This window comes from Helicoverpa zea, chromosome 12, assembly GCF_022581195.2.
Source record: "Helicoverpa zea isolate HzStark_Cry1AcR chromosome 12, ilHelZeax1.1, whole genome shotgun sequence".
NCBI classification, from domain to species: domain Eukaryota; kingdom Metazoa; phylum Arthropoda; class Insecta; order Lepidoptera; family Noctuidae; genus Helicoverpa; species Helicoverpa zea.
This window is the reverse complement of record NC_061463.1, coordinates 1338885-1366884: the sequence shown is the minus strand read 5'-3', so window position 1 is coordinate 1366884 and position 28000 is coordinate 1338885. Positions and strand designations below refer to the sequence as shown.

At 34.9% G+C, this 28000-nt stretch overlaps 1 protein-coding gene across 2 annotated transcripts in view; it reads left to right on the top strand.

Moving 5' to 3' along the window:
* The window catches only part of LOC124635025 (adenylate cyclase type 2-like), a 141537-nt gene that overhangs the window by 101844 nt on the left and 11693 nt on the right, over positions 1-28000 (top strand). For both annotated transcript variants that reach the window (XM_047170771.1, XM_047170770.1), the window contains exons 4-7: positions 1874-2086; positions 16049-16176; positions 16626-16784; positions 22108-22240. In XM_047170771.1, coding sequence (XP_047026727.1) covers positions 1874-2086; positions 16049-16176; positions 16626-16784; positions 22108-22240 — 633 coding nt within the window. The remainder of the gene's footprint in view (positions 1-1873; positions 2087-16048; positions 16177-16625; positions 16785-22107; positions 22241-28000) is intronic.

The following is a 28000-nucleotide window of genomic DNA, read 5'->3' as shown; positions in this document are numbered from 1 at the left end:
TATTTAGCCATAAAAGAAAGTGATTGCGGCACTAATAACCGCATAGACAAGCACTGGCTACGATCATCTGACCAAGATGCTCTGTGGCCAATGATGATGATGATGGTGATGATGTCAAAGTTATAATTAAGTCATGGATTTATTTCTTTGAAAACTTAAATCGTTCAAATGAATGGTCAGCAGTGGCCGAGCGAAATGCACCCCTCATAAAAGTTTATTAGAACGCCACTGCTTCCGCTGTGGCGAAGCAAGTGGACACCTCCTCAGCTTTCTTTGAGAGCTGCGAGGCAATTTGACAAGGACAAGGACTTTGAGGACGTTCGAATGTACATGTCTCTGTGTGCGTGCCATGAAAGGGTGCATGAATATTGATGTGTTGATCTAATTGGACCTACTTTCAATGACTGATTTTGACCTTGACTGTAATTTTAGCTTGGAAATGGTCTTTTCTTTGATTTTGACTTTGACACACTGGTGGTGCCAGTTGTCTAGACCACTTTGAGAACGTATGAATGTACGGGTCTCTGTTTATACCGTGGCGGTGTTATTTTGGAGGCCGCTGAGAGAACATACGACGGTATGGGTCTCTGTTACCGTGGCGGTGTTATTTTGGAGGCCGCTGAGAGAACATACGACGGTATGGGTCTCTGTTACCGTGGCGGTGTTATTCTGGAGGCCGCTGAGAGAACATGCGACGGCATGGGTCTCTGTTTCACGTCGTCATAGTATGCAACCTAAATGGCTTAATTGCGCGCCTATGCTATGAGCGTGTGTAATGACATGCAAACTGGGAGCCTCTGTCTCTGTTTCACGTCGTCATAGTATGCAACCTAAATGGCTTAATTGCGCGCCTATGCTATGAAGGCGTAAAATGACATGCAAACTGGGAGCCTCTGTCACCCGGCGGTGTATGGGGAGTGATGGAAATCCGGATTCTGTCATTCACTATGCACTGAATCATATTTTTCCATCATTTCATCATTTGAATCATATTCCATTCGTGATAAGTCTGAAGCTATTTTTTCTTTTTGTTTTAACAATTTTTTATACATTTTTGTCTGTGGGCGCTTGAAGTGCACACATGCGCCCATGGTACGTACGAGTAACAATTAAAAGTAAAAAGAAGTTTTATTTTATTTTCTTCAAGATGTACGCTTCAGTCTTATTCACGACGCCGGGCGATATTGATATGTTTCCCACATATGTTTCAGAATACGAGTAACCTCATGCTGGTTCCCTTGGGGAAGATAGACCTGAGGCTAATGACGCGAATGATGCTGCATCCGAAAGCGTGGATGAAGGTGCAGTCAACGACGGGGATGAAGATGCGGTCGAGGACGCCACGCCGTCAGGAACGGCCGTTTTAGATGTCAATCCTCCTTGCGCCCATCCTGCACCGAGCAGGCTGGCAAGAAGAAGAAGTTAAGACGTCGACTGCGATGACAGACCTTCAGAATTGACATGATTTCCAAATTATCTTCAATGCTGTATTTTTAATAACTTCGTTTTGATATCGTTAAATCATTTATAAAAGTAATGTTTGTAAGCAATAAAACTTGCACGGTTGTATGTCTTTGAATTATGTGTTTTTAATGTTTGTCTACCCCTTCTGATCTGTCCTTTAAGAATATATATTTTTTTGAAGAAAACCATAGAAATGAAAATTACTCCTCTAGATGTAAAGTACCATTTGAAGCAGTTTATCTTGACATTCTCTCTTGTACTCTGTGTTTAATGTCTGAGATATTTCCTTTACTGTACAACGTTAACAATCAAACTCTGGATTTCAACAAAATTGTATTAATTATGCAAAACTAAACTTCATCTTCCTTTTTAATGTTGGATCTTAATTTCCTATTTCTCCTTGTTCCAGGTGAAACGCTCAATAATGCTCAAAATGGCGGACGCTTGCGCCGACAGCTCAAAACAGACTCGTTTCCACGAGATGCACGTCCAACGTCACAACAACGTGAGCATACTTTACGCGGACATCGTGAACTTTACGCCGCTGTCTGAGCGGCTCAGCGCGTCGGACCTCGTGAAGACGCTCAACGAGCTGTTCGGGAGATTTGATCAGATTGCTCAGGTGAGATCCCTAGAATAAGCCGTTAATAATCTCAGGCTGGGTTGTGTGACCATCAGCGTGGAACACTAGCTGTTTGGTGCGGTATCCTTCGAAATGTAGCCTATGTAACGTGTTCCTGTAAACACCCATAGTGGATGAAATACTGTTAATGTTGTACACCCATACTTACTTCTTACATTGTACTTAAACCAAATTCCCTAAGCGGCAATAGTCTTATCGAGAGGTCGGTAGTTCTATCTCCAAACATTGCGCTATTAAACACACTCCAGAGGCAAGTATATTTCCTTCTTGGAAGGGATCACGAGACTACAAGAAAGGTGCAAGCCATATTGCTATTAATTTTAAAAATACCTCTGCTATTGTCTATCTCTTCGCAATCAGCTCAAAAACTACAAGGATTCTTTAGCTCAAAATTGTTTAAAAAAAATCATACACACTCAGGAAATTCTGTGACAGAAAGGCTTTTAAGATAATCTCTTTTTAATATTTCGTTGGTACCCGTAACTGAAACACCTACTACAGCTACCTTTATTCTACAAAACCGCTGTTAAAGCCAGTTCATCGATCAGTCCTACGTAACAAGTAATGCATGCCAACTAGACCAGCTGACAGTTGGGATAAAATTCAACAAGTCTCATGAATATGAAATGCAGTTTTGTGCACTCACATTGCAGGAACACGTAACGTACGTGTAACTTTTGTGATGGGTTTTATAGATGTTGTGTGGGTGTGTTTTTGGAAAAGTCATGTTAATATGTAATAGGAGTTAGATAAGCATATAACGGGTGTGTCGTACCTAATCACATGAAATCCTATCACATATACTTTATGATATTCTATGGCGAATTGTAAAAAAATAACCTAATCCATTCAGTGGTTTAGCCACAGGAGTCATTTTTCGTTTTCATAATTTTCATGTGTAAAGCAGAGATAAAGTTAGGAGTATCGAATGTTTTTTTCAGTTGTTTATAATGACTGACATGTATATGGTGTTCTTATTTTCGCACATTTTTATTATATTTACTTTGTTCGAAAAATTCATTTTTTTATTTTTGTTTATTTTTATTTTTCCTTTGTGTTAATCGACGTATATTAACCAGTATACTAACGCATTTCATTTAATGTGATTATGAACGACACACCCGATATATTATGTATGGCTGTTCTTTGGTACCTTTGACATCTGTACGAAGTAGTACGATGATGGTAAATCCAATCAATGACAAATCAAAGAAAAATTGTATATTAAAACTATGAATTATTCATGATTTAAATGAAAAAAAAAACCCAATGTATTCTACAATTCCAGTTTCGTAACTTTGTTTGTTCAGAATTTGTTTGTTACTGTTGTATTAATTAATTCAATTCGTAAGAAATCTTACAAAAACAATAATATCAACCAAAATTATTATAGGTACTAAGTAATTGTAGCAAGTGTAGTACAGTAAAAATACGCGATAAACAATTTCCTGAAAGCTTAGTTCTAGCTTTAGTTGCGCTTACATGGTCCGACTTATTCGTTACAAACACTAATTGATCAACTTCTAACAATCACCGGAATATCCTACGTTTTGTTTAGAGCTAGTTCGTTAGTTCCTAAACTAGTTATTTAGTTAACCACTAGTTTATACAGTTGTTTAGCTTTAACTTTAGTAATTAGGTATAGTAAAATTGTGTTACATTGTAGTTGCAGTTATTTAAGTAAAATGAACTGTTATTAGTTATAAGTGATACCTGATAAATATTTATTAGTGGACATTGCGTGTTCATTTTTAGCAAGTTTCTGCCAGTAGTTTAATCCACCTCCCGTTTCAACTACCTCGAGCACTCAGTTAAAAAGTAGGTAGCTTATAGCCACTGAAAGATTTTTTAAATCAGTGCAGTACCTAGTTCCTTAAATAATCGCGTACAAATAATCTCTCTTAAGGTTCATAATATTAGTACGTATAGATTCTATCTTCATTGCAGAACTAAAATGGAAGTACAAGTATCTTCCTGCGTAAACAAAATACACAATAACTGACGAATATCTTTCCATTCCTTCAGGGAAAACATTACCTTGATATTACATTCAAGTCATCGCTAAAACATACGAAGCTCGCGTTTAGTATGAATAAAACACAATTCATGCTTACATTATACTGTTCGTAAAATACCTCTATGTAATATTATGTAATATTAATATTATATTTCTTATTTATTTCACATAGGGGATGTTGTGACAGAACTGTTTTATTATTGTCTACTAGCTGTTCCCCACCGTTTCACCTGCCGTGAAACCGCGTACTCAGAGAACCTCCATCTAACATAGTCAAATGTAGTCCATGTTCTTTCTAAATTTCTGAACTACATCTGCTAAATCTCACACAGTAGTCTTAAATTGCCGCGTATAGAGTTTCTCTTGCTTTGTAATGCTTAAAAAATAGCAAAACTTGGATCGGTAAAATCCTTACTGATCTTATTAAATGAAAAGTGTGTTTGTTTGTTTATTAAACCTTCACGCTAAAACGCCAGAACCGATAGAGATGAAAGCCATGGAAAGAGGTGCTACCATGGAGGAAGATAAGCTTTTTATCAGTATGTGTATGGAGCGTAGTTCCCCTAGAAAGCAGACGAAGTCACTTGCAAAATCTAATATATACCTAGGTACAATAAACGTTCCTTTGCCGTCCACATGTTGCGTTATATTGAATTTTCTAGAATGTTAGCTAAGCTCTTGTGTTGTGACTAACAATTTCGCTTTAGGTCCTAAAATGTTCACCTTTGAAAGCATTTGAATGTTACAAATGGGGAATGTGTAAAATTGTTTCAGAATTTGCATTTGTTAATAGCATTGTGTGACTATAACGTTTTACCATTTACATTATAATTTTATGGTTTCCTAGTAAATTGTAGTGTTTAGATGCAAAATTGATGTGTACGGAATAAGCATTTAGGTATTACACTATTATTTGCCTAGCATATTGTTTACTAGCTTCTGCCAGCGGTTTCACCCGCATCCCGTGGGAACCTCTGCACGAACCCGGATAAAAAGTAGCCTATAGCCTTCCTCGATAAATGGGCTATCTAACACTGAAAGAATTTTTCAAATCGGACCAGTAGTTTCGGAGATTAGCGCGATCAAACAAACAAACAAACAAACTCTTCAGCTTTATAATATTAGTATAGATTACTTTGATTCTCAAACATAATTGATGTCAGATTCCATCAGCCTCACTAAACGGTATTAAGCTGCTTGGCTGAGAAGTCAGATAGGCAATAGATCCATTTAAAACTCTGGTACTCAGCTACATCTGGTTAAACTGGAACGGTGGGATTCTAACATTGCAGAGAAAAGGCAAGGCGAATTGAAATTAGGATTACAGTCTTATTAAATGCAGCTCTATAGTAGGACTATTTTGCCCAATAACTTTATTAAATGGGTAGTATTTCGTCAATTTTTAAATGATAATGCTTTAGGTAAACTTCGATAGCGCTTCCAAATTCCAATATCTGATGAGGGTCATGTCACTGATAAAATATCTAGATCCAACATACCCTGGTTGATAGACAAAGTTTGCTATTCTAAAACGCCGGAGGGAGATCACTGTTGCGGTCAAACGTGATTTGACAAGCTGAATAGGTTTTCCGTGTGGTCAAAGAAAATAAAAAAAGCTGTGGTTTGAAGCAGGGCTCTGGTATTCGTTAAACAAATAACGAATAGGTTAGTGGTATTATTTTTTTAAGTTGATACGTTTCGTCCACTGTTGGTGAAGGACTCGTCTTTTCGTCTCCAATAAATAATTATCTGTAACTAGGAGAAAACTATTGACTTTCAGAAATCAAATGTAGTATATTTTATAATTATATTAATTAAGCATATTGGCAAATCATATTAAAGAATACAACTAAAAAATACCTTAATAACTGTATTCAGATATGATATATCAAATAATTTTCCAAACGATTGCGTATCTTTATGACTACTTAATTTCGACATTCATAGTAGCCATGGTAATTAATAATTCAGATTAATTATTTGAAGTGGTTTGTGTACTTATTACACATATGAAAACGACGTAAACACTTGAAATTAATGAGGCGATTTTTTTCTTTTCGTTCCTGTATTTTTTAATTGAAATTCTTTTCTGTATTTCTAAGTATAATTAATTAGTAGTCTGTATTTCCTTTTACCTCATACCAAGCGCCTATTTACCTATAGACAAAGCGAACAACTAACAATCAAACCCAACATGTAATTAAACCAGCCTTTTCTATCCTTTTTCTAACTCTGTGGTCTAGTCCTAGAATTCAATTTATCGCCACTCGTGGCAGGGTCTGCCAGGGAAATACAATCGCTGTCGAACCAACGCAGAAATTGTTACCCTTGTGCACAAATGTTTAAACGTGATTTCATTTGCACTCGAGTTTCCTTGCTTGCTTGCTTGTCTGTCTGTTGGTTTGTTTGTTTGTTTGTAGGCGCTAACCGTATTGGAGATCATGTTGATGGTAGAATGTTTGAAATAAATCTTAGTGGGTTAATCTATACACATCTGTTTACTTCTTGCTTGATTAGGTCTACCCCCTGAGGCTTTAGTATTTTAACTAAGTGTGGGTTTTATACGATTTATAGATGTTTTTTAAACAGTTACTTCTAAAGTATGTGTAAATCATATTATATGGCTTTAGTGCTTACTTATACGTTATTTACACAACAATTTCAACAGTTCTATCATATTATAAACTACGTCACAAAAGCTTAACTCAACTTTGGTCATTAAGTGAACAACCAGCGAGCACTCAAGCAGAGAAAACAGAATTCTGTGCATTTTAGCCGAAATGTTATTTTTCAAAGCCTCAAAAAGTCCATCATTTTGTCAGTTGAAAAGCTTTGAAACCAGATGCAGTCTCGCTTCGGCTTTCAGGCTTCAATATTCGTCATACTGAACATATTTCTTATCTGAAAATATTTGAGTGACGGCGTGTTATGAGACTTCTTTTTGTCGTCATGCGTGTTTGGAACGGCATGCAGGCTAGGCTTGTATGTGTGCCCGCAACTAGTATCTGTTAAAAATCTTTTTTAAATTATGGTCGCTACACGCACCATGGTGTAGTGAAAAATATCTGCTAAGATATGAATAAAACTCACCAAAACGATGGAAAATTAAACAAAGTTTCAATAGCTGGCACAAAATAGTTGTATTTACTTTATAAAACCGGAGAGTTAAGTGTAACTACAATATCAGCAATTAGGAAAAAAAACTTCGAAGTTTTCAATAGATGCTTCATGATTTTTCATAATATGCAGCTTATTTAAATTATTTTCTGGAAAACAGCAAAGAAAACTTCAGTTTTACATGAAAATAATAAAACGCTGAGAAATATTGTCCAATTGCATTTTTTCATTTGGTCTAAACGTACCCAGAACACCTCGTAGTTATTCATACTACATTATTTCGTAGGAATACCTGCTGTAAGTATCGTAGGTTTATTTACCTAGATATTGTTACTTGTGGGTGTGTTTTCAAGATATTGTTTAGTTTTAAGTTTTCACAAACAAAACAAAGTTGTGTACGTCTTTTGAAGTTACCTCCACCCACATTGTTAAGTGGGATTCGGCTTAGTTAAAAGTTTTCTATAAAGGAAGGTAAGAAATATTAAATGTCTGTAGATAATTATTTCCCAATTTAAAGTTTCATGAATGATCTGTAAGTTTTAGGCGAAATATGTAGCCTAAATTGCGCGAATTAATGCTATTTACTTTTCCCAACATTTTATATCATGGATTTTTGCAAAGTACCTAACGGAATTACATGTTCCATAATTGATCTGTAATACCTAAAATGGTTTTAGTACATTCAGGCAAATTCAGGCTTTTAAACAAAATAGACTAACAAGGCTTTTAGTGACAAATAAATTTATACTCTTTTGTACAATTTCCATTTTGCTAGCTGAAATTATTTCATATTTTGCATGTTAAGCTTTGTATAAACGTTCGCAAATTCTTTCATGTAGAGGTATTATTTCGATTGTTAGGTACTAAATAAATGGGTTATTTTACTACAACTATATTTACAGTTTATTTTAATGGAAATAATATATCATTTTATGTTTGGAAGTACTGAAATAAAAAAAAAAACTCGTTAGGCTATTAGGGACTGGTGCCCATAAGATAGGTTTTTCTCTTTTGTTTCAATACACTTCAGGGACGATATAGGTTAAAATATAAACAAAGTAGGTATACTCTACCTATCTAAAGGTTCACAACATTGCATAAAAATGCACATTATGCGCATTTAAATAAAGTCATTGGCGATACACTCGAACTAATCAGTCGTTGTCACTATTTTATCTTTGTTTACAAACGAATCTACTATCTACTGTCTTTATTTAAATTATCTCTTGCTCAATCATTGAAGGATAATTTAAAATTATCAATCCCGGCTGTCATTTGAACATCTTTAGTAGTAATTAGAGAAGCCGAAAGTCGGACAACCAGCCTTACCAAGGGCTATTGGGTTGAGAGGGTCAGATAGGTAGTCGCTCCTTGTAAATCACTGGCACTCAGTTGCATCCTGTTAGACTGGGAGTCGACCCCAACATATTTGCCAGGGAGATGATGAACTTCAATTGTTTCGTTTTAATTAAATAGTGACTACAACTTACTTTTATTTGCACTGTAAAAACATAGTGTTACAAATGCAGCAGTTTCTCTACATCTACTAATTAATAAACTCGTCTGAAACTACACTAATTAATATGAAAATAAGCTTAATTTAAGTAAAAAAAATACATTGTGCATTCCATTATATTTTCTAAGGGTGATTGTACTCGTAAAATAAACAACTTCAGTTTTATACACGGAGAAAGGAAAGATGGGCGGAGATGCCATAAGCAAGGTAGGTCAGGCAACTTCTTGTAGGTCATGTCCGGTAGGCTTGATCAATAACTAGAATTAACGTGGCATTTGGGTTATTTGTCAAATCAAAACTTATCTGTCTAAGATTGATTGGTGATTTTATATTATTAGGCGTATAAGGGCGGAGCTAGCAACGTTCTTCGTCTCCCTAACACCCGAATTTTGGCGCGATACTTTCTTTGGAGATTTTGAGATATGACATCTCCGCTAGTCATTTTATTCTCCATGGTTTTATAATATTCATAGTTCTATTTTGCGAAAACTATTTTCATTTTGCTTATTCAATGTTACAGTGGAACAAAACAAACATGTTTTTGAATAGAAATAAACAAGATTAGCTTTGTTTTTGTTGACTAGTTAGGTAACGAATTGTAATGCTTATTGAAGTCACTTTGACTCGCGACTTCGTTTGACTTCGAATTTGCATTATGAAAGCCTGTTATTTTTATACAAAAATATGTTTACTAATCTCCAACGTGTGAATAGGTCTGTATTTTAAAATAATATCAGGTGCGTCGTTCACAATCACATTAAATGAAAGGCGCTAATATACTGGTTAATATATGTCGACTAGCGACCCGCCCCGGCTTCGCACGGTATATCAATATTTCTCCACAATTTAATGGATGTTATTATACATATAAACTTTCTCTTTAATCACTCTATCTATTAAAAAAGACCGCATGAAAATCGGTTGAGTAGTTTTGAAGATTTAAGTGTACAAAGGGACATAGAGACAGAAAAAGCGACTTTGTTTTATACTAGGGGAGACCTGTCCAAAACCGTATATCCGGGCAAAACCGTATAGCGTATGTATTTCTGTTAATAATTCAAATTTCCCGCGCCACTGCAGCTCAGCGGTATCAACCAATCACAGCTATTTGTCAACAAACACTTGTCGCGACCGGCACGCGCGTTTTTTAAATATTTTATTTTATTGTTTTTTAGTGGTTTTTATGTAATTTATGTGCAATAAGAAGTGCCAATCGTCAAATTTACGTGTACAATAGGTAAGTAACTAATAGTCATGTTAAAAGTGTGTATATTTTTATGTAATTCAGTACATTTGTACCGGTGAAATCAATTACGAATGTAGTATTGAGTAACGTATTTATACATACATATTGTATGGATCAAAATCGTATGGGGTAAAATCGTACATGTACGATTTTGCCCCGTTGTACTTAAGTGTATTAACCTTTTATTTTTCAAGACAGATGCCACGATGCCTCGTGATTATTAAAGGACGACTAATAGACAATCGTGGCACACGGAAAACATGAAAAAAGCTGTTCAAGCCGTGTTTGATGGGACTATGGGGTACTTCAAAGCTGCTCAAATATATCAGGCCGAAATCCATACGGTATACGGTTTTGTCCATGCCCTGGGGCAAAACCGTAAAACGTAGAAGAATTATTTTTGCTATTTTTTTTCAATTTACGCTTTAATTATCTAAGGTAAAATATTGTGATTGCGTACCTTATGAGACTGGTTAAAAATAAATGTTGATTTAGTACATCTGTGTTTTAAAATTATTGATCAGCATCCACAAACCCTTAGCTATACGGCTTTGCCCCGGTCTCCCCTATGTAGTGATTGACGCAAAGAAAAACGAAAAATACGTAAAAATAAAAAAATGCATTTTTAAAAGGATTTAATGTGATTGTGAACGACACACCCTGTATATGTAATTACATTATGCATGCTTTGCACTTTAACAATTATGATGATACATACTTCAGTATTTAAAAGCATAAGTTTGAACTAAGTATAATAAGTTTGCTCCTTTTTTCAGAAGTTGGTTAAAAACGGTTTAACATTATCAGTAAACGCAATCAGCCCAGTTCCCATTACTCTTAACCAACACATAGTAATTAAACAATCACTTGAAAGGTTCTACCCACGTGTTTCCATGTTTACCTGTATATTGTTAGTTCTAAGTTTTAACTAGTATGTCTACTTTTGTTGGTTCAAGCTTCGTTTGCATGCGGGCTATAGTTTAGATTTGTTTTTGTTTCGGAATAATCTGTTGATAGATGGAATAGATGGAGGGATGATCTTCATTTGCATATGGTTAATGGTTTCCTATGTACAGGTGTAGATGTGTGTTTGTAGGCTGTTTTTAGTGGGTTTAAAGGAATTAAACTGTCGTCGATACTAATGTTATAAAATTATAGTTTGTTTGAACGCGCTGATCTTAAGAACTACTGGACCGATTGTGTGTCATTATTGCACTGACACATCAGTGCAATAATTTGTAAATACACAAAATGAAATAGCAATTGGTAGCAACGAATAGGTAGCTGGTAGCAATTAGGTAGCAATTCTTTATATGTATGTATTTCGAGAGGATCGAAGAGTTGTGACAGCGATCCTGACGCAAACAAAAAATTACGATATTAAATTGAGCTGATATTTATATCATAACCATAGGCATGAATAGTAAAACATTGAGTTATTTTCTCTACGCCTTAACTTTAAAGATATTGTATGTAGATAAGTAAATCGTTCAATCAAACCGTACTTACTTGAAAACTAGACCTACATGACTCATTCTTATTTACAACCATAAACTAAGTTTCAGTATCATAAAATTAAATTTTCAGCGCTATTCAGTTAACTTCGGGACGTTAACTTGTCTATTTGTAACGCTCATAAAACAGCAGTTAGTATAATGTAATCAGTGTGGTTCGCATGCTTATGCATGATAATATTATGCATGGTCCATGTATGAACCGTTAAAGAGTTATAGTCGAAGTAAAATATAGGTTATGGCGTGGAAATAGTTAAATTTTATGGTTATTGTTACTAGTGTTGTAGACCACGAAGTTTAAGAAATAGATTTGTTTTGTTTGTAGGAACTTATACCTAATTGATTGAAAAGTGCTGGAGTGGAGACCGCGGACTAGCAAGCGCAGCGTAGGACGTCCACCAACGAGGTGGACAGACGACCTTATAAAGGTCGCCGGAAGACGCTGGATGCAGGTCGCTTCCAACAGGTATCTGTGGAGATCAAAGGGGGAGGCCTATGTTCAGCAGTGGACGTCCTATGGCTGAGATGATGATGATGATGATGATGATGATGATCGATGTTTGAATCTTACTTACCTCTTCGGTATTAATGAATTGTTTAGCAAACGTATATACAGACGTGAATCTTATGAAATGTATAACATCAAAAATGTATTTTCCTGTATTTGGAAAAAAAAACCGTATATGTAACTGATCCTTTCCTTCTCTTTATTATATTTCATTCACATAATCTTATTATGTTTATTTATTATTTCATAAAGAGTAAAATACCTCTACAAACGGATGTTATTGTTTGAGAGAAAAACATTGGAAGCTCAAAGTGCTGTTTCAGGAAAATTATTAACATTGTAACTCAAAGGTTATAAGCGACGCAACCTTTATTGGCACTTACAGCCTTTTCACTGAAAGCTGTCTATAGACTTTATTTGGCTGTAGCTGAAAACGATTTGTGTTTACGTATGTACATGTTACCGTAAGATTACAAACATCGTTAGATTACAGTCTATCTCGAGAGATTGTAAACTGTCGAATTATTGTGAACCGTAACATCTGATTGCAATTTAACGCATTATTTTTCGCTATATTATAATCTATCGATGAGAAATTGTCAAATTGTCAACTGTCCGAAAGCTCTCTCTGATTGGTCAGTCTTTTTGTAAGATCGACCAATCACGACCAGCCGTTCTGTTCCCATGGAGTTCCCGTAGAGTTAGGAATGAAATAGAGGTGTCAGTTAAATAAAATAAATGCTCTTCAAAAATTCTTCAAGTATTAAATTTATATAAAAATAACTCTTATAAAAATACAGTTAGGTATTTTGTCTTCAAATACAAACTAATATTTAAAAATAAAATAAAAGGGGTGCTAATTAAACAGGCTTCTTTCTAATATCATTATTCGCCCCCAAAAATGTATGTTGCCTTCTAAATTACTAAGTCAGCCACAATTAATAAAGCGTCGAGCATCTAAATAATACTATCTTAGCCACGAGTTATCTTCCACTCTAAATACAACTCAGCATGATGGTTATTTTTTTGCATCTAAATTTGTAGCATGCATTCTAACAGTAAACTTCTTAAATACTATTAAATGATATCATAAAAATATTTATTTACCTTCTAATTTTTTAACTCGTACCTACTGAGTTTTTTGTTTAAAATGTAACACATCCCATATTAATTGACCCAGCATGGAAGTAAGCATGCAACATGCAGCAAGCATAACTTCTGTCACGGCTCCGGCGCTGCGGGGCTCCGGCGGTCTCATGCGAGCTTATCGTCGCAGATGGTTTTCACGCTAACCACCGCAGCTTCGGCTTGCTGGCCGGCTCCGCCGGCCAGCCTCAGCCGCAGTGGCGAGCCTTAAAACTACCTGCGCCTCAGCTCGCAGGCCGCCTCGCCCCTCCGCGCCTACGCGGTTTTGAATTGCACTCTAGGGGTAGGGCAGACAAGACTACGTGGAGTCGGTTTTGCAGCGATTCGTTTTCGTCACTAACTTCAATTTTTAATACAATTTTTAATTGTGTGTAATTTGAGTCTTAAAAATTAAGTACAATTTTTGATTTTATAAAAAATTAAACCGTCACTTATTTTTGCACGTCAAAGAGCTGTGACACCGGGAGTTGCAAAGAACGTTGTCTTTTTTGACGTTCTACCAATCAGCGCGCAAGATGCATTCCGTTCTACGCCAGTTGACAATTTGACCGCTCTACATCGCTCTCGATCTTACAAAAAGACTGACCAATCAGGGAGAGCTTTCGGACAGTTGACAATTTGACAATTTCTCATCGATAGATTATAATATAGCGAAAAATAATGCGTTAAATTGCAATCAGGTGTTACGGTTTACAATAATTCGACAGTTTACAATCTCTCGAGATAGATTGTAATCTAACGATGTTTGTAATCTTACGGTGACATACACACATTACATGTACCTATCATGTACTAGCCGTTTTCTCGCGGTTTCACCCGCGTCCCGTGGGAGCTACTGCCCGCACCGGGATAAAATATAGATAATATAGATTTCTAATTGTGAAAGAATATTAAAATAGGTCCAGTAGTTTTTGAGTTTATCCATTACAACCAAACAAACAAAATTTTCCTCTTTATAATATTAGTAAGTATAGATATTCAATGGGAGGCACAAAACAAAATGTTTCAGATTAGTTTTCAGTTTTCTTAGTTCCTATAATCTCAAAGAAATGTTAGGTATCATTCATCATCATCATTAGGTAGTTTTCAAGCTAGTATTCAAGCTATAAAAACAGGCTATATTTATTCAAACAACAAACTAAGATCATCCATAAAGTACTAGTACAAAAGCTAACATGTTCTTCGATAAGCTGAAATGTTGGCAAACAATTTTTCACATCAATGAAAGGGATTATCTTCGAGCGAGTCTTGTCCTCATACAAAGAGATTGATGGGAAAGTGCAGTGGTTCTCAACATTGCAACAACTTACTAAACTTTATTACCAGTTTAGGTTATGTGGCTCGAAGTTTAATAATGAGCCTAAATCAGGTTAACATCAATATGTTTTTCAGTCTTCTATGCTAGAACTTTTTCACCATAAAGAACTACTGATATAATGCTGAAAGAAAAATCTTGAGGGACTTTGAAAACTTATCTCTAATGCGCCTTGCAAAAGACTTCTGAACACTTTGTTCGGTATTTAAACGGTCAAAAGGTCATGTTGGCCTATTGAATCTGAAAAAAACTTACCATCAAAAATAATAAGATTTGATGATATTGAGCAAACAAACTTATCACCTGTATGGTATAGATGCAGGAAGTAAATGCAAATTAACAAGAACCTACTCAGGGTTGAACTTTGAGAAACCTTGACTGTAAAATCGATGGATACCTAGTTTTAAACTTAGCTGAAGTGGTTTAGTGATTGATGGAGTTCTGCTAAGATCCTTATCGATTACTGTCGTTAGGTTTATAGTCGCTCAACTGAGGCTTTCTAGGTTTTTTTTATGTCTTGCTTAGTGAATGCTTGTTGTTTATTTGACAGGGTGCTTCTTGATAACTGGTGGATGTGGTAGTACTGGTTACGTTAAGATATCTAGTAGATAAAAATGCAAACTTTTTTAAATTAAATTAAATTATTTATTGTTTCATTCTCGATATACTTTCTAACTTTATTTTTTTTCTAGCAGAGAACTGTTGTGAGCGAGCATCACAAAACTACCATATAGAAACCAACTGTCTTCTTAGGACCTCAAATACAAAATGTTGTTATTGCCTCTTTGTTGTTAGGTATCCAACAAGAAAATAAAATTTTGTGTGTGAAATAGTCCCATTAGTACATGAGTTAAAGCCGCTGAAGTGGTTTTTTTCACATACCTGAGACCAATTTCAGAAAGAAAAGTACCTAAGAAAACTCGTTTTGAAATGTAGCTATTTCTTGTGTGAATTTAATGAAAGTCAAGTAATGGAAGCTTAATGTTTGTTTTTGTTCTTCTATTGCTTACTTAGAGTATTGTACTTTACTTGGAAATATTTCAGTTTATATGTTTTGTACTGAGAATAGCTGCTTCGCTTTAACGGTAGATGAACAGAGTTAGTTTGTTCTTTCGAGTAGAAAAAGCTTTTAATAATAATGTGTATAGGTATTTTTAAAGACGATTGCATTGTTTTAATCTACTTTTGGATGGTATAGTCTAGTGTATCTTACTTGAAATGACAGTACAAATTGTTATTAACGTTTTTTTTTACATTAAGCTGGGTTATTCTCACTATCGATCGTCCCTAGTTTGTGAACGTTTAGAAGAAGGAAGAAATTAATACACAAAAATAATAAATTTGGATATACGTTTTTATTTAGCGCATTAAAAAAAATATATATTTTAATGAAACTTGGCAGTAATACAGTAAATCAAAATATCATAAATTTTACATCTAGATTCGCGGAACGTAGTGTAAAAATCTTTTAGAATCATATGAATACCAAATCGTCAAACACATCCAACCCTTCAAACAAACTACGGGTGATTTTCCTATAATATTTTATTCCATTGTTTCAGGAAAACCAATGTATGCGCATCAAGATCCTTGGCGACTGCTACTACTGCGTGTCAGGCCTGCCGGTGTCCAGGCCCAACCACGCGTACAACTGCGTCAATATGGGCCTGCAGATGATCGATGCTATACGGTAGGTAAATGGCTCTTTGATGATTCAAAATATCGTCACACTGAAAGAAAAATAATGCAATATAGCGAAGGAGCGGGTATGAAAATTGGCATGAAAACAAATCACAGAATTTTCAACATTTCTGACACTTTCTCCCAAACACATTTTTTGTTTTATTTCAAATAGATATGGGCTTAAATGTTTTATGAAACTTCAAGTTAGCCTAAAATATGCTCAATCATTGGAGTTATAATTCATCAAGTTACTTGCACGGTTCCAAAGTCCCAAGAGTCGGTATTGATCTAAACCATCAAAATCGACATAAAAACATTTTTTTTTATATTTAAAAACTTAAATTCTGATGAATAGGTCCTTCCAGGCTCGTAAACATCGATTAATAGTTATAGTACCTAATTCAGTATCTACATTCTACTGAAAACTACTTTTGACAGACTTATCCCATTCCCCAGGTTCGTGCGCGAAGCCACGGGTTTCAACGTGGACATGCGCATAGGCATCCACACTGGTAACGTATTGTGTGGCGTGCTGGGGCTCAGGAAGTGGCAGTTCGATGTCTGGAGCGATGACGTTACGCTAGCCAATCATATGGAGTCTGGCGGTATTGCTGGGTAAGTCCATCATAATAGTACAGTTGTCGTCGAATAACTTTGTACTTCCATTTTATGCTCATGTAGTGTTTTGTTCTCTGGTACTTGGTACATTTTAACTATCGTGAAGTCACTAGTAGCTAACTTCAAAGAGGCAAAGCTGTTTGAGGAGATCTCAGATCAATCAGACAAAGAAAATACCTAAGTCTAAATTATACCTCTACTAAGCCCCACAAAATCGTAGATAATTTTTGTGATTAACCCTTAACTATCCAGAATGCTTTTGTGACGTAACTGACCAGTAGTGTCCAACAGACACTTTGTAGGTATGCCAAAGCAAAAGAAAGTTATTTTGAATTAAAAAGACAGTATAATGTATTTTAGTAATGTTTTTTATACTTATTAATTTACAGATATTAGAAATTATTTTTTTTCTCAGAAAGTTCAGAGCAGACATTGCGATTGCATTTATCACAACACTGTTTAGAAGCCCTTGATAATTTCTAAGGGCAAATATAACAACGCTTCTTCCTTTTCGCAGCAGGTTCAGATGATTGAGTAGCTTCCCGATTTGACCCTGCCACATCTTGCATGGTATCCGACACCATAAGATTATAAGGAAATGTAATAAAAAAACAATCTTCACACTCGAATCAAACAAAATGTTACTGTGCCTGTTGGACACTTGTGGGTTGATGAAGTATTATTTTCGTTTATTAACCAGAAAAAATAAACTGTTTATGTTACAAATATTTTCATTGCACATTTAGATGCGTAAAACATTGGTGATAAATTAGATAAAAGGCCGATTCATAAAAATAAATACTTTCATTTTTATGAAAACATAAACGCAAAAATGTGTCCGCGAGACACTTGTGGGTTGTTAAGGGTTAAAATTGGGCACCTATATGATTTGTTTAGAATATCGAGATATATGAATTTCAAATTAATTTTAAAAAAATATACAAACCACTGAAACTTATGTAAACAGTTGCAATACATATGAAAAACTTTTACATCTACATTTGCAACAATTGAGTGGTCACCCTTTCAATGATTGACAAGCTCAACATATCACAGACCTCAAAATATCCCCAAACCTGTAGTATCCAATGATCCATTTCACCAGCCCATCTCCTGAATAAATAATTCCATTTCCGTAAATCCGCATTCACCCCGGATTTAAAACGAAAGAGAATATTACGGATCTAATTCAATTTAATGCGAGGCCTTTAAAACTATTTTCTGTGCACCTTTTTAATGGCCTGCTGAATCCATTAAGGCTTTTACCGAGTGCAAAACAAAGGAAGACTGTGTTAACTAATAATTATGATGGGAATGTATGTTTGTTACGTTTTCATGAGACAATGATAAAGAAGATAATAATGTGAAAATGCCCTGGATATGCTTTATATGCTACTTCTTATCCAGATGCGCGAATTAGTTCAAGCGCCCTATAAGTTGTCCACGATTTTCTTGCACCATCTCTATTTATCAATATCAACTAAATGGATTTTCATGCGGTTTTCATCAATGGGAAAGAAGGTATCATGAAAAAGGTGCCATATGCATAAATTATAGCATGTAAAGTCGGGCTATATTCCTAGTTTAATAATAAAAAGGTAGCACTATCCACTAATTACGCTTTAAACATTAATTTTTATTACATTTTTAACGTTGTTCAACGAACCTGAGCGCCGACAATGTAATTTGTATTTTAAAATTGTTTTTAAGTGAAAAATTGAGTCTGTCCTGTCTTTGTGAAAATTAACAGTAGGTTGCATGTTCGTAATGACGTTTTATTTAACCTTAACTCCATAAAAGATTTAACTTGTATTTTTCGTGTATGTACTTTCGTAAAATATAACAGAGGTCTATTAATAAAAGTAGGGAAATGACACACTCACACATTCGGAACATTTTACTTTTGAATATGAATTGGTACTTAATTAAATTTATTTATGCTGCATAAGTCTAATAAAATGAAAAAGAGAATGCTGTTTTTATACACTTATATTTAAAATATGCACACAGACACAGTAACACAAATATAGGTACCCTTTCTTTCTACGTAGTAAATAAATAAAAGGCCCACAACTGTTGACATAAACCCAATTACGACAACCCCTACAGCAATTTAACTAATAAAAAACTTCAAAAGTTCGGATTAAACATAAAAGTTTTATTTACTAGCACGAAAGTTTAAATCAAATTAAAGTATAAAGTTCCTTTTAAGTCAACAGCCCACTTAATAATTGGATTTAGAATGCACGGTGACGTTTAAAGCAGTGACGGTAAATAGAAAATGGAAAAGTGGGCGTTGTTTGCGGGAAAGTAATTGCATTCGGTTCTAGTTAAAATGGACGTAGATAACCAAGGAATTAAGATGAAGGATATAAAAGTTTTTAAGCACATAAAAATAATTAATGGGGAAAATTGAGTTTTTTTTTTTAAAATAAAAAATGCAAGCGACAAAGTGAAAGAAGCCACGGTTTTTCTGGTCTGGTTTTCTCCTGTAAGACCAACTTTTAAATCGATTTTCCACTGAGTAACGAAAATGTGTAAAAACATGTAGACCTGTGTATACCAGTGATGTAGTCATTTCAAGATGACTACACTGCGCCAACGAAGAACTATGCATAGCATGATGTTCCTTCACAAACTAGTGAATGGTAAAATTATAAATTTAAAAAAACCCCCGACCCAAAAAAAGTACGCAATAATTATGACAAAAGGTTAAAAACGCTAAACCCTATAAAAAGCAAAAAATAACTTTTAACACTACGTAAACTAAATTTTGTCGTGTCGGGGGACCGCTCTAATTCATTACTTTAGATACGTGTTTTTTTTTTAAACGAATGTTGTAATTAGGTAAGTATCATTTGATTTATGTAAGTATTTATGAAGGTAAAAAGCGGTCCCCCGACACGTCAAAATTTAGTTTACGTAGTGTTAAAAGTTATTTTTTGCTTTTTATAGGGTTTAGCGTTTTTAACCTTTTGTCATAATTATTGCGTACTTTTTTTGGGTCGGGGGTTTTTTTAAATTTATAATTTAATTTTATTTCATGCTTTTTAAAGGAGCTCCTTAATTTTTCCTTCTTTCATTTAATTTATTTTATCTTAAGATGGGGTCGCTATATGCGATCTCGGCCAAAGGAAGCTGTTTAACAATCCTCATGACAAACTGGCTCTGGGAGAATTGCACAGATTGAGAAACAATAAAGATTAACCTTTGGACATTCTAGATTTTCAGCAAAAATATAAATCGGTTTATCCGTTTCATTCCAGCATTCCAGGGTTTCATTCGCTACATCCCATTTCCAGCATCAGGTTCTCGTCAATCAGAAACATGAAGAGAACTCGTCAAGACAAATTCAACGAGCCCAAACTCGATGGGTTTACTAAAAGGCAGTTCAGGGTTACGTCTCCTACCTTCGTGCCCTAACAGCAGACCAGCTCAGTGATTCCAAAAGACATTAGTGTTTCAAATTTCAGATCCCACATATACTTGCAAGTAAACTGAGCGTGTAACATTCCTATCACACCTATCAAACGAGCTGATGACCTTGAAGACCTGAACCGATTTCCACCAAACATAGCTAAGAACACTCCCGACTGACATACCTTTTAAACAAAAAAAACCGCATTACAATCGGATCATCCGTTTGGGAGCTACGATGCCACATACACACACACACACACACACACACACACACACACACACACACACACACACAGACACGTCAAACTTATAACACCCCGTCGTTTTTGCGTCGGGGGTTAAAAATAGACTGCAGTGAGCTCCTATCGTCTCTTTTTTTAAAAGTACCGCGCAAAATCCCCCGTTTTCCCACAACCCAACTGTTACAGCGCCCTACTGCATCTACAAACATAGGCCTCAACTCACCCATCACTAAAATGTGCGACAACCTGAACTCATTCTATAAGTCTGTACCTAAAGCTGATGTATTTAATGACTCAAAAACCAAATTTAAATCAAGAATCTTGTCCTTCCTACAGTCTAACACAGCGTAACTTTGCCACATAATAATATGTTACTAGTTTTGTATTTTTTTTTTTTTTTATGTTTTCAAAATTGTTTATGTTTTTATTTTTGATATTGTTTTTAATTTTTAAATCTTACTATTATTTTTAGGTTTTTATGTCGTTCATTTTTTCCCCTTTTCTTTTGTTTTTATGTAAGTACCTGTAGTGTGTAATCTGGCGTATTTAATGTAAATGTTGTGTTTACCCTTAATTGGCATATATATTAGAATAGTACTTAAGCTTCTATGTGTGTATTGTGTATGTGTATGTATATACTGTGGGTGAACCTAATAATAATAAATAATAAATAAATAAATAAATAGACCTCAAATTACCTATATGTCGGAGGCGTCATCAGGATGGCACTATCGTCCGACATCAGTTAGGGTAATCAATCAAAGAGATAACTCAAAGAAACTCAAAAAGAACTCAAAAGTCAAACAAACTAAAAACTCAAACGTTTATTCAAATTAGTCAGAACAAAAGACAGCCCCCAAAACGCCCGCCCTTCGCCACTTCCTATGTGTTTTGGCTGGGGAGAAGAAGTGGCGGAACAAACTCCCCAGCAACACATGTCTGTCTGTTAGGTTAGAAAAACCATTACAATACAAAAATCACAAGACTTTACAATAATACTAGATACACTACACGTAACGAAATGCAGTAACGCGACGACTCCTCGAAGATTCGACAAAGCCTCAATGAAGACTGAACTAAGACTCAACCGAGAGTGCGCTAAGACTGAGCTCGGCGGACGCCACGCTGACCACCACGACTCTGCCAAGCGCGCCAAATTGTTGTTTCACCAGAAACGCCACCAGAGGGCGCGCTTGCGTCTCGTTCAGTGACCGTACTATTGACTATAGTTCCGCCATTCAGAGAATGCGTTCCTGACACGTCGCGATTGAACTGACGACGTAACTTTGCAATGGCGTTGCAGTTACGATAAAAATATTTTTGCTGGTTGTTTACCGTTTTAACAATTGAGGAGCATTAAAACAACATTATTATATCAATAATCAATGAATGTAGTTACGTCGTCAGTTCAATCGCGACGTGTCAGGAACGCATTCTCTGAATGGCCGAACTATATCTCCGACATATATTAATGTTATTTGATCTTTTTTAATGAATCATTTATACCAGGTTGAAATGGCAAGCTTCTCTTATGAATAGTTTCCTCAATTTCCGAAAACCGCATGAATATCCTTTCAGTAGTAAACAGACAAATTAATTATTGATGAAAGAATCTGTTTGATAATGTAGTGATAATCATAATTTGTAATTTGTTTCAGCCGTGTGCACATAACAAAAGCAACATTACTGCAGCTGGGTGGGAGGTTTGATGTGGAGCCAGGAGACGGCGCCTCCAGGGAGGGCTACCTGGCTGACCACAAAGTGGAGACATACCTCATTGTTCCACCGAGGGTAAGTCTTCTTAGTATTACAGCCTTAACTTTTCTGGAGATTACAAAAGAGCAGTGACGAAACATCGAAGGTGTCCTGCAAAGTATAAAGGTCAAGTTTCCCAACAAAAGGGTTATGACATTGCAAGTAATTACAAATCAATGTTTTCCCTCTATGTTTTGTAAGCCTATGCTGTCTCACTGCTAAGCGTAGGCCTCCCTCATTGCCTACCATCTATCTTTATCTATCGCTTTTTGTGACCAGTCTGCTAGGAAGCTATCCAAGTCATCTTTCCAGCGTTCACTCGCATGGACTAAATTACTGAAGGAATTTTCTAAAAATCGCACAAAATACCTATATAAAACCAAGAAATTAATACCACTATCAGGTAACAATTCGGACACATGTCAATAAAGTTTCGTCCCACAAAATGCCATTCTATCTCGTTGCTGTCACACAAAATGGACATACGATGGACAGACTTGCGACTTTCTATTATATCGGAAACATGTCGTGGAAGATAGTGACCCATGGGACTTTATTGTGATGATATCCTTGACCAGCGTTGTTTAAATATGTGTCCAGTACCTATATATATTTTTAATTTATATTTTTTTCATACAAATTGATCTGGATAAGCCTCAATTTTTTGCTGTTAGAGAGCTTGAAACAAATACAATAACTAGCTCCCCCTGTTATTCGCGTCACACCCGCGTCCCTTGGGAACCATTTCGTGCGCCCGGATGAAAAGTAGGTCTAAGATTTCCCCGCCAAATAGGCAATCTAACACTGGAAGAATGCTCTAATCGAAACAGTAGTTTCCAACGAACAAACAGACACTTCAGTTGTATAATATTAGTATACTAAATAGATAATATCCAACTCCCCTCGAGTTAGATTATTATATTGTACAGACAAGTAAACTATCACAAGTAATTTTCGAAATTCGTCAAGTTTTAGCAGTACAATAGTCAGACTCCAAATTCGTTAATCAACTCATCCAGCTAAGCCTAGTATTTGCTACCTTTGTTCAGAACCTCTTGACAGGGGAACAATAGGTCAGGTCAGAGATGACGATCACGACTCCTAAACCCACGTGCAAACTGCAGACTATTTAATCGGCCGACTGTTTTCCCGGTGTTTGGAAAAATATTCTTAGAAGATCTTGAATTCAATCAACGTTTTTTGTCGGCCTTATACCTTATCATTGTTACGTGTTATCCTAAGAGCCAGCGACCGCCATACCTACGTTATTTTATAAAAGCTGAAACTTTTTGTGTGCATCTATCTTGCAGTGGGTTTGAACGATAGACTACTACGAAGTTTGACTGACGGTGGCTCTGGAGATATAAAAAAAATACTTTACATAACTTAATATTTTTTTTGACAGTCATATCCTCCTTTATATGAAAGATAATGTATATCAGTACAGACCACTTTTTATGTGTCCAAATCAACTATCGGCTGACTAAATGTTTGTAGTGTGTGCACGTACTCTAACCCAAGAACAATTAAGTTAGGAATGTCAGTATTGTGCTTAAGATCTTCATATTAATTACCTTGTATCATTAATTAGTAAGAACATTAGATAGTGACATGTTTCAGAAGGTATTGTGATGTGTTTGCTTAGTTTAGCCGTGAAGATGATATGTTGCTTCCTATATTCTGTTTGATGAGTATAGTTTGAATGTTTGTTTTAATATTGACAATTGTTGATTGAGTGGAGTATGCACAGATTATTGTTTTATAATTATGAAATACTGGTGAATAATTCTAGCTTTCGTTTCTGGTATTTAGCTACGTTTTATTCCAAAAAGAAGACATCTCTGTTTTTACGGTATTTATGCCCTTCCATGCAAAATTTCTTGTCAATCGGTTCAGCCTTTTTACCATAAAAGTGTCACTTAATACGACCAAACTTTTAAATTTTGGTCTTACCTGGTCTTTAACACTTGATTTATGAAAAACTATTGAATCTAGCTTTGAGTTGATTGAAAAAGATCACTATGCTTTTGCATCTATCCGATCCATTGAACTAATATTGTATAGTGATAAAAATAATCCACATTCACCTTAATATTTCACAAAAGTATTATTTAAAATGTCTTCAGCAATCCTGAAAATGTCTTTGCTTTATGATTGATGTTACTGAACAATGGTTCGGAGTCTAGTCTAAGAATTAGTCTTCATAGCTGATGATAAATCGTATCTTGTCAGCACGAAGACTGTTATTTGGAACTAATGGCGGTGATTTTTCTTTTGTGGTTAATATTTTTGTGAAATTGAATGTTGAGTGGCAATTGTTTTGTTTATTTAAAAAAAACTAGTCGTTTTCCCGTTGTTTCACCCGTGTCCATTCGGAACTACTGCCTGTATCGGAACAAAATCTAGTCTAGGTATGTTACTAAAGAAAAGTGTAGTAGCTGTAGGTGAAAGTGATAGAAGTTTAAAAACGGTTCTATAGTTTCGGTTAAAATGCTTCCTCTTTATTGTATTAGTACAGTGACGATAATATTTTTTTCCTAATAGAATATAAAACTTAATATCAAGTTTTATTAGGTATAATAATACCTTTATTTGGTAAAGTTTGGCAATAATTTGTATCACTTTAAGAATCATAGCGACTGGTTCTTTAAAGACAATTATTGTATCTCTACAATCTCTACAAACAAATAAATAATCACTTAGCAGTTAAATGTATTATTTTAAGTGGTAGAATACAAAGAAACTTCAAAAACTTTTTGTCTCATCTTTAATAATGATAACTTCGTCCATTATAAATTGTATAAAACATAATTTTATCCGCCCTTTTGGATTCTGACCAGTCACTGTCTTAAAAATATTTTACCCTTATTTTCGAGATTAACGAGAAACCACAAAAGCTTCTGATATCTGAGATTTTCCGCTTTTCCATAATTTGTTCATTTTGATCGACTGTCTGAATCATTCTTGCTCGGATATCGTAAGACAAGACGTTAAGTGGCGGTGGTGCGTGATGAAGTTAGATAATATGATAATATTTGAACACGTTATTTTTTATTTGTTGTGTATTTACAGGAAAAGAGTTTTGTGATTCGATTCTTATATTTTTGGGAACTGGTTTGTAAGCGGTCGGTCTGCGTTTGCGATAGTTTTTAAAATAGGTACATCTTTGCCTATACATCTGTTAGATATGGCAGGAATAAATTATGAAGACTGAAGTGAAGGCAACGAACTTAAAATAGAAAGTAAAATGCATTTAAACAGAGCTATAATTTTCAGTCGTATTTATTACAATTCTTACAAAAAATCAAGTCCACCTCAAAGCTATCATCAAAAGCTCTAACGAACACCACAAAAAAGATCTTCAAACAAAAAAAGGTATCAATCAAAATTTTCCTCCACTCAAAATCATTTCCGTCTCATCAAAAAGAAAATTGTCACGATCCCGCCAAAATCAATCCCCCGTCAACCTATTCTGTTGATTAATCTTCGACACTGTATCCATCCAATTAAGGTTTAAATTCGCACTTCATCAAAAAAACTTTGAAAAATGATTGCTTCCCAAACGAACTATTCATGGGTCGACGCGATCATGCAAAAGCAACTAGTCGCCGTTTCATTGAATTGTAAATCAGTCGCTTTCAGTTAGTGGGCGAAATAAAATTGGAATGATCTTATGGTGTATTGGAAACAGATTAGGTTGGTAAATGAGTGTAAAGTATTATTTGAAATGCTATTAGTATCTTTCATTAGTATATTTAATTTCTGTGTAGCTTTTGCACAGCTGCATTTTTTGTGACTGTGTTGAAAACAGACTTTCAGCGACAGAGATTGAATAAACATAAAAATCTGCTGACTTTATATAAATATGTCCTCAGTTCGGTAGTCTTTTTTATAAGATTACTTATGTCGACCTGCTATAACAATATTTACGGATCAAACTGAACTTTTAATCTAAAGGAAATCCAGTAATATCCATTTTCATCTTTTCCTTTTACATATTCAGATTCTCAAAACAACTGCTACTTCTCAAAGTTACATGATACGTCCCTCGTGTACAGCTCAATCACTCGTGCCGCGATGTCATTGGCGCAGAATATTGCCAATATCCGTGTATCACTGCCAATCGTATCAGAGCTGTTTAGACAATGTTTTGTAGATACATATTTAAGTAAAGAATGTATATATGGTTTATGGTGCTCTCTTGGTAAATAACTGTGAAATAAATTGAATATAACACTGTTTTTAATAGGAGCAGTAATTTCTGAGATTAGCGCATACAATCAAACTACAAACTCACTTACGTTTAACATTATTACGTTACGTAAACGACAATCTATACATACATAGGAATTGGTTTTCATGTGAATTCATTTTAGGTACACTTTGCATTTCTGTTCTTCAATGTTCATATCCGTTCCACCTTCTTTAATTTATTATTATAATCAAGTTCAGATTAGAATTAATACGTCTGCCTCGCGTTGTAGTCAACGAACCCAAGAATTACCCCCCAGAAATTCAAATCAAATAAATTACTTTAAATTCAGTGATCTCAAAACGTCTCAAGAGATATTATAATAATATCTTGGGTATAATATCGAATTTGTAGTAACTAAATTATTGGATGAACCCTAGGTTTACCCTAGCTAGGGCATTGCTTTACCCTAAGGGGTAACAAATGATAAAAGTATCTCTTTAACCTTAGCTTGAGATGAAATTATTAGGGATCAGTCATGTGGATATTAATGGAAAAGATTTTAATTTAAAAGGGGATTAATTGTATGCATTATTTGATCGTATTTAATCTAAAATGTAGTGTTCACGGTTAGTGGTTTTGCATTTTTAAACGATATTGGATTGCTTCAATCTGTACCTACATTATATTTTAAAATAAAAGATATATTTACATTAAAAAAAAAATGCTTTAATTGTATGCAGATGAATGAAAACTACTACTTTATGTAGCTCTCCTCCTCATCACAGTTTATTGCTACCTTTAGCAAAGAAATATTTGCTACTAAGTTTCTTTTTCAGATTATGTAATATACCTTGTTATAATTTCTAACTGTACTGATAAATGTCTACTACGATATTTCATGACAAATTACTTAGTACTCTAAATCCGAGAGTTTTCTTCGTCGAATAAAATATGCTCCAATTTTTTTATCTAATTTAAAACCACATCAAAAAAAATAATGTCCAGCTAAATCTCAATGTTGTGTTAGTGACTCACTCAAACTGAAATTGTTTTATCACTAACAATTATTCAAAGTTCCTTCCCAAGGGATCCTAGCAACTGAAACTAGTCAACTTCAGCGATAAATTATCTGAGAGCGCTGTGCACGCCTGTAAGTGATTTATTTACACAGAACTAACAATTCTATACTAATATCTGCGTAGCATTTGTAAATAAGTTGTTGGTGTGCCTTGTGATTTAATAAATTAAATAAATTAAATAAACTTAATTACAGGACACTTGCTTCGCTTTAAATAGGATTTTCGGAGTTACGACTAGATTTTAGCCCGACATTTGATCTACTATCTTCTTTGGCTAAAATGGCTGAAACATGAAACTTAGTCTAACACTGAAACATGACAGTGACAGAAGACAGACAAAAAGATGGATTTTGAGGGACGGGCATTCAAAATCTTACAGGATATAAGTGCTACCTTGATAATTCATCATTAGAGTATCTATACCTATTCCACAAAGTTAGAGATAAATGTTCTTAAAAGTAATTTATTCAAAGTTGCTTGAAAATCAGCACTTTTTGAAGGTTAAGTTTACCAAAGACAGCC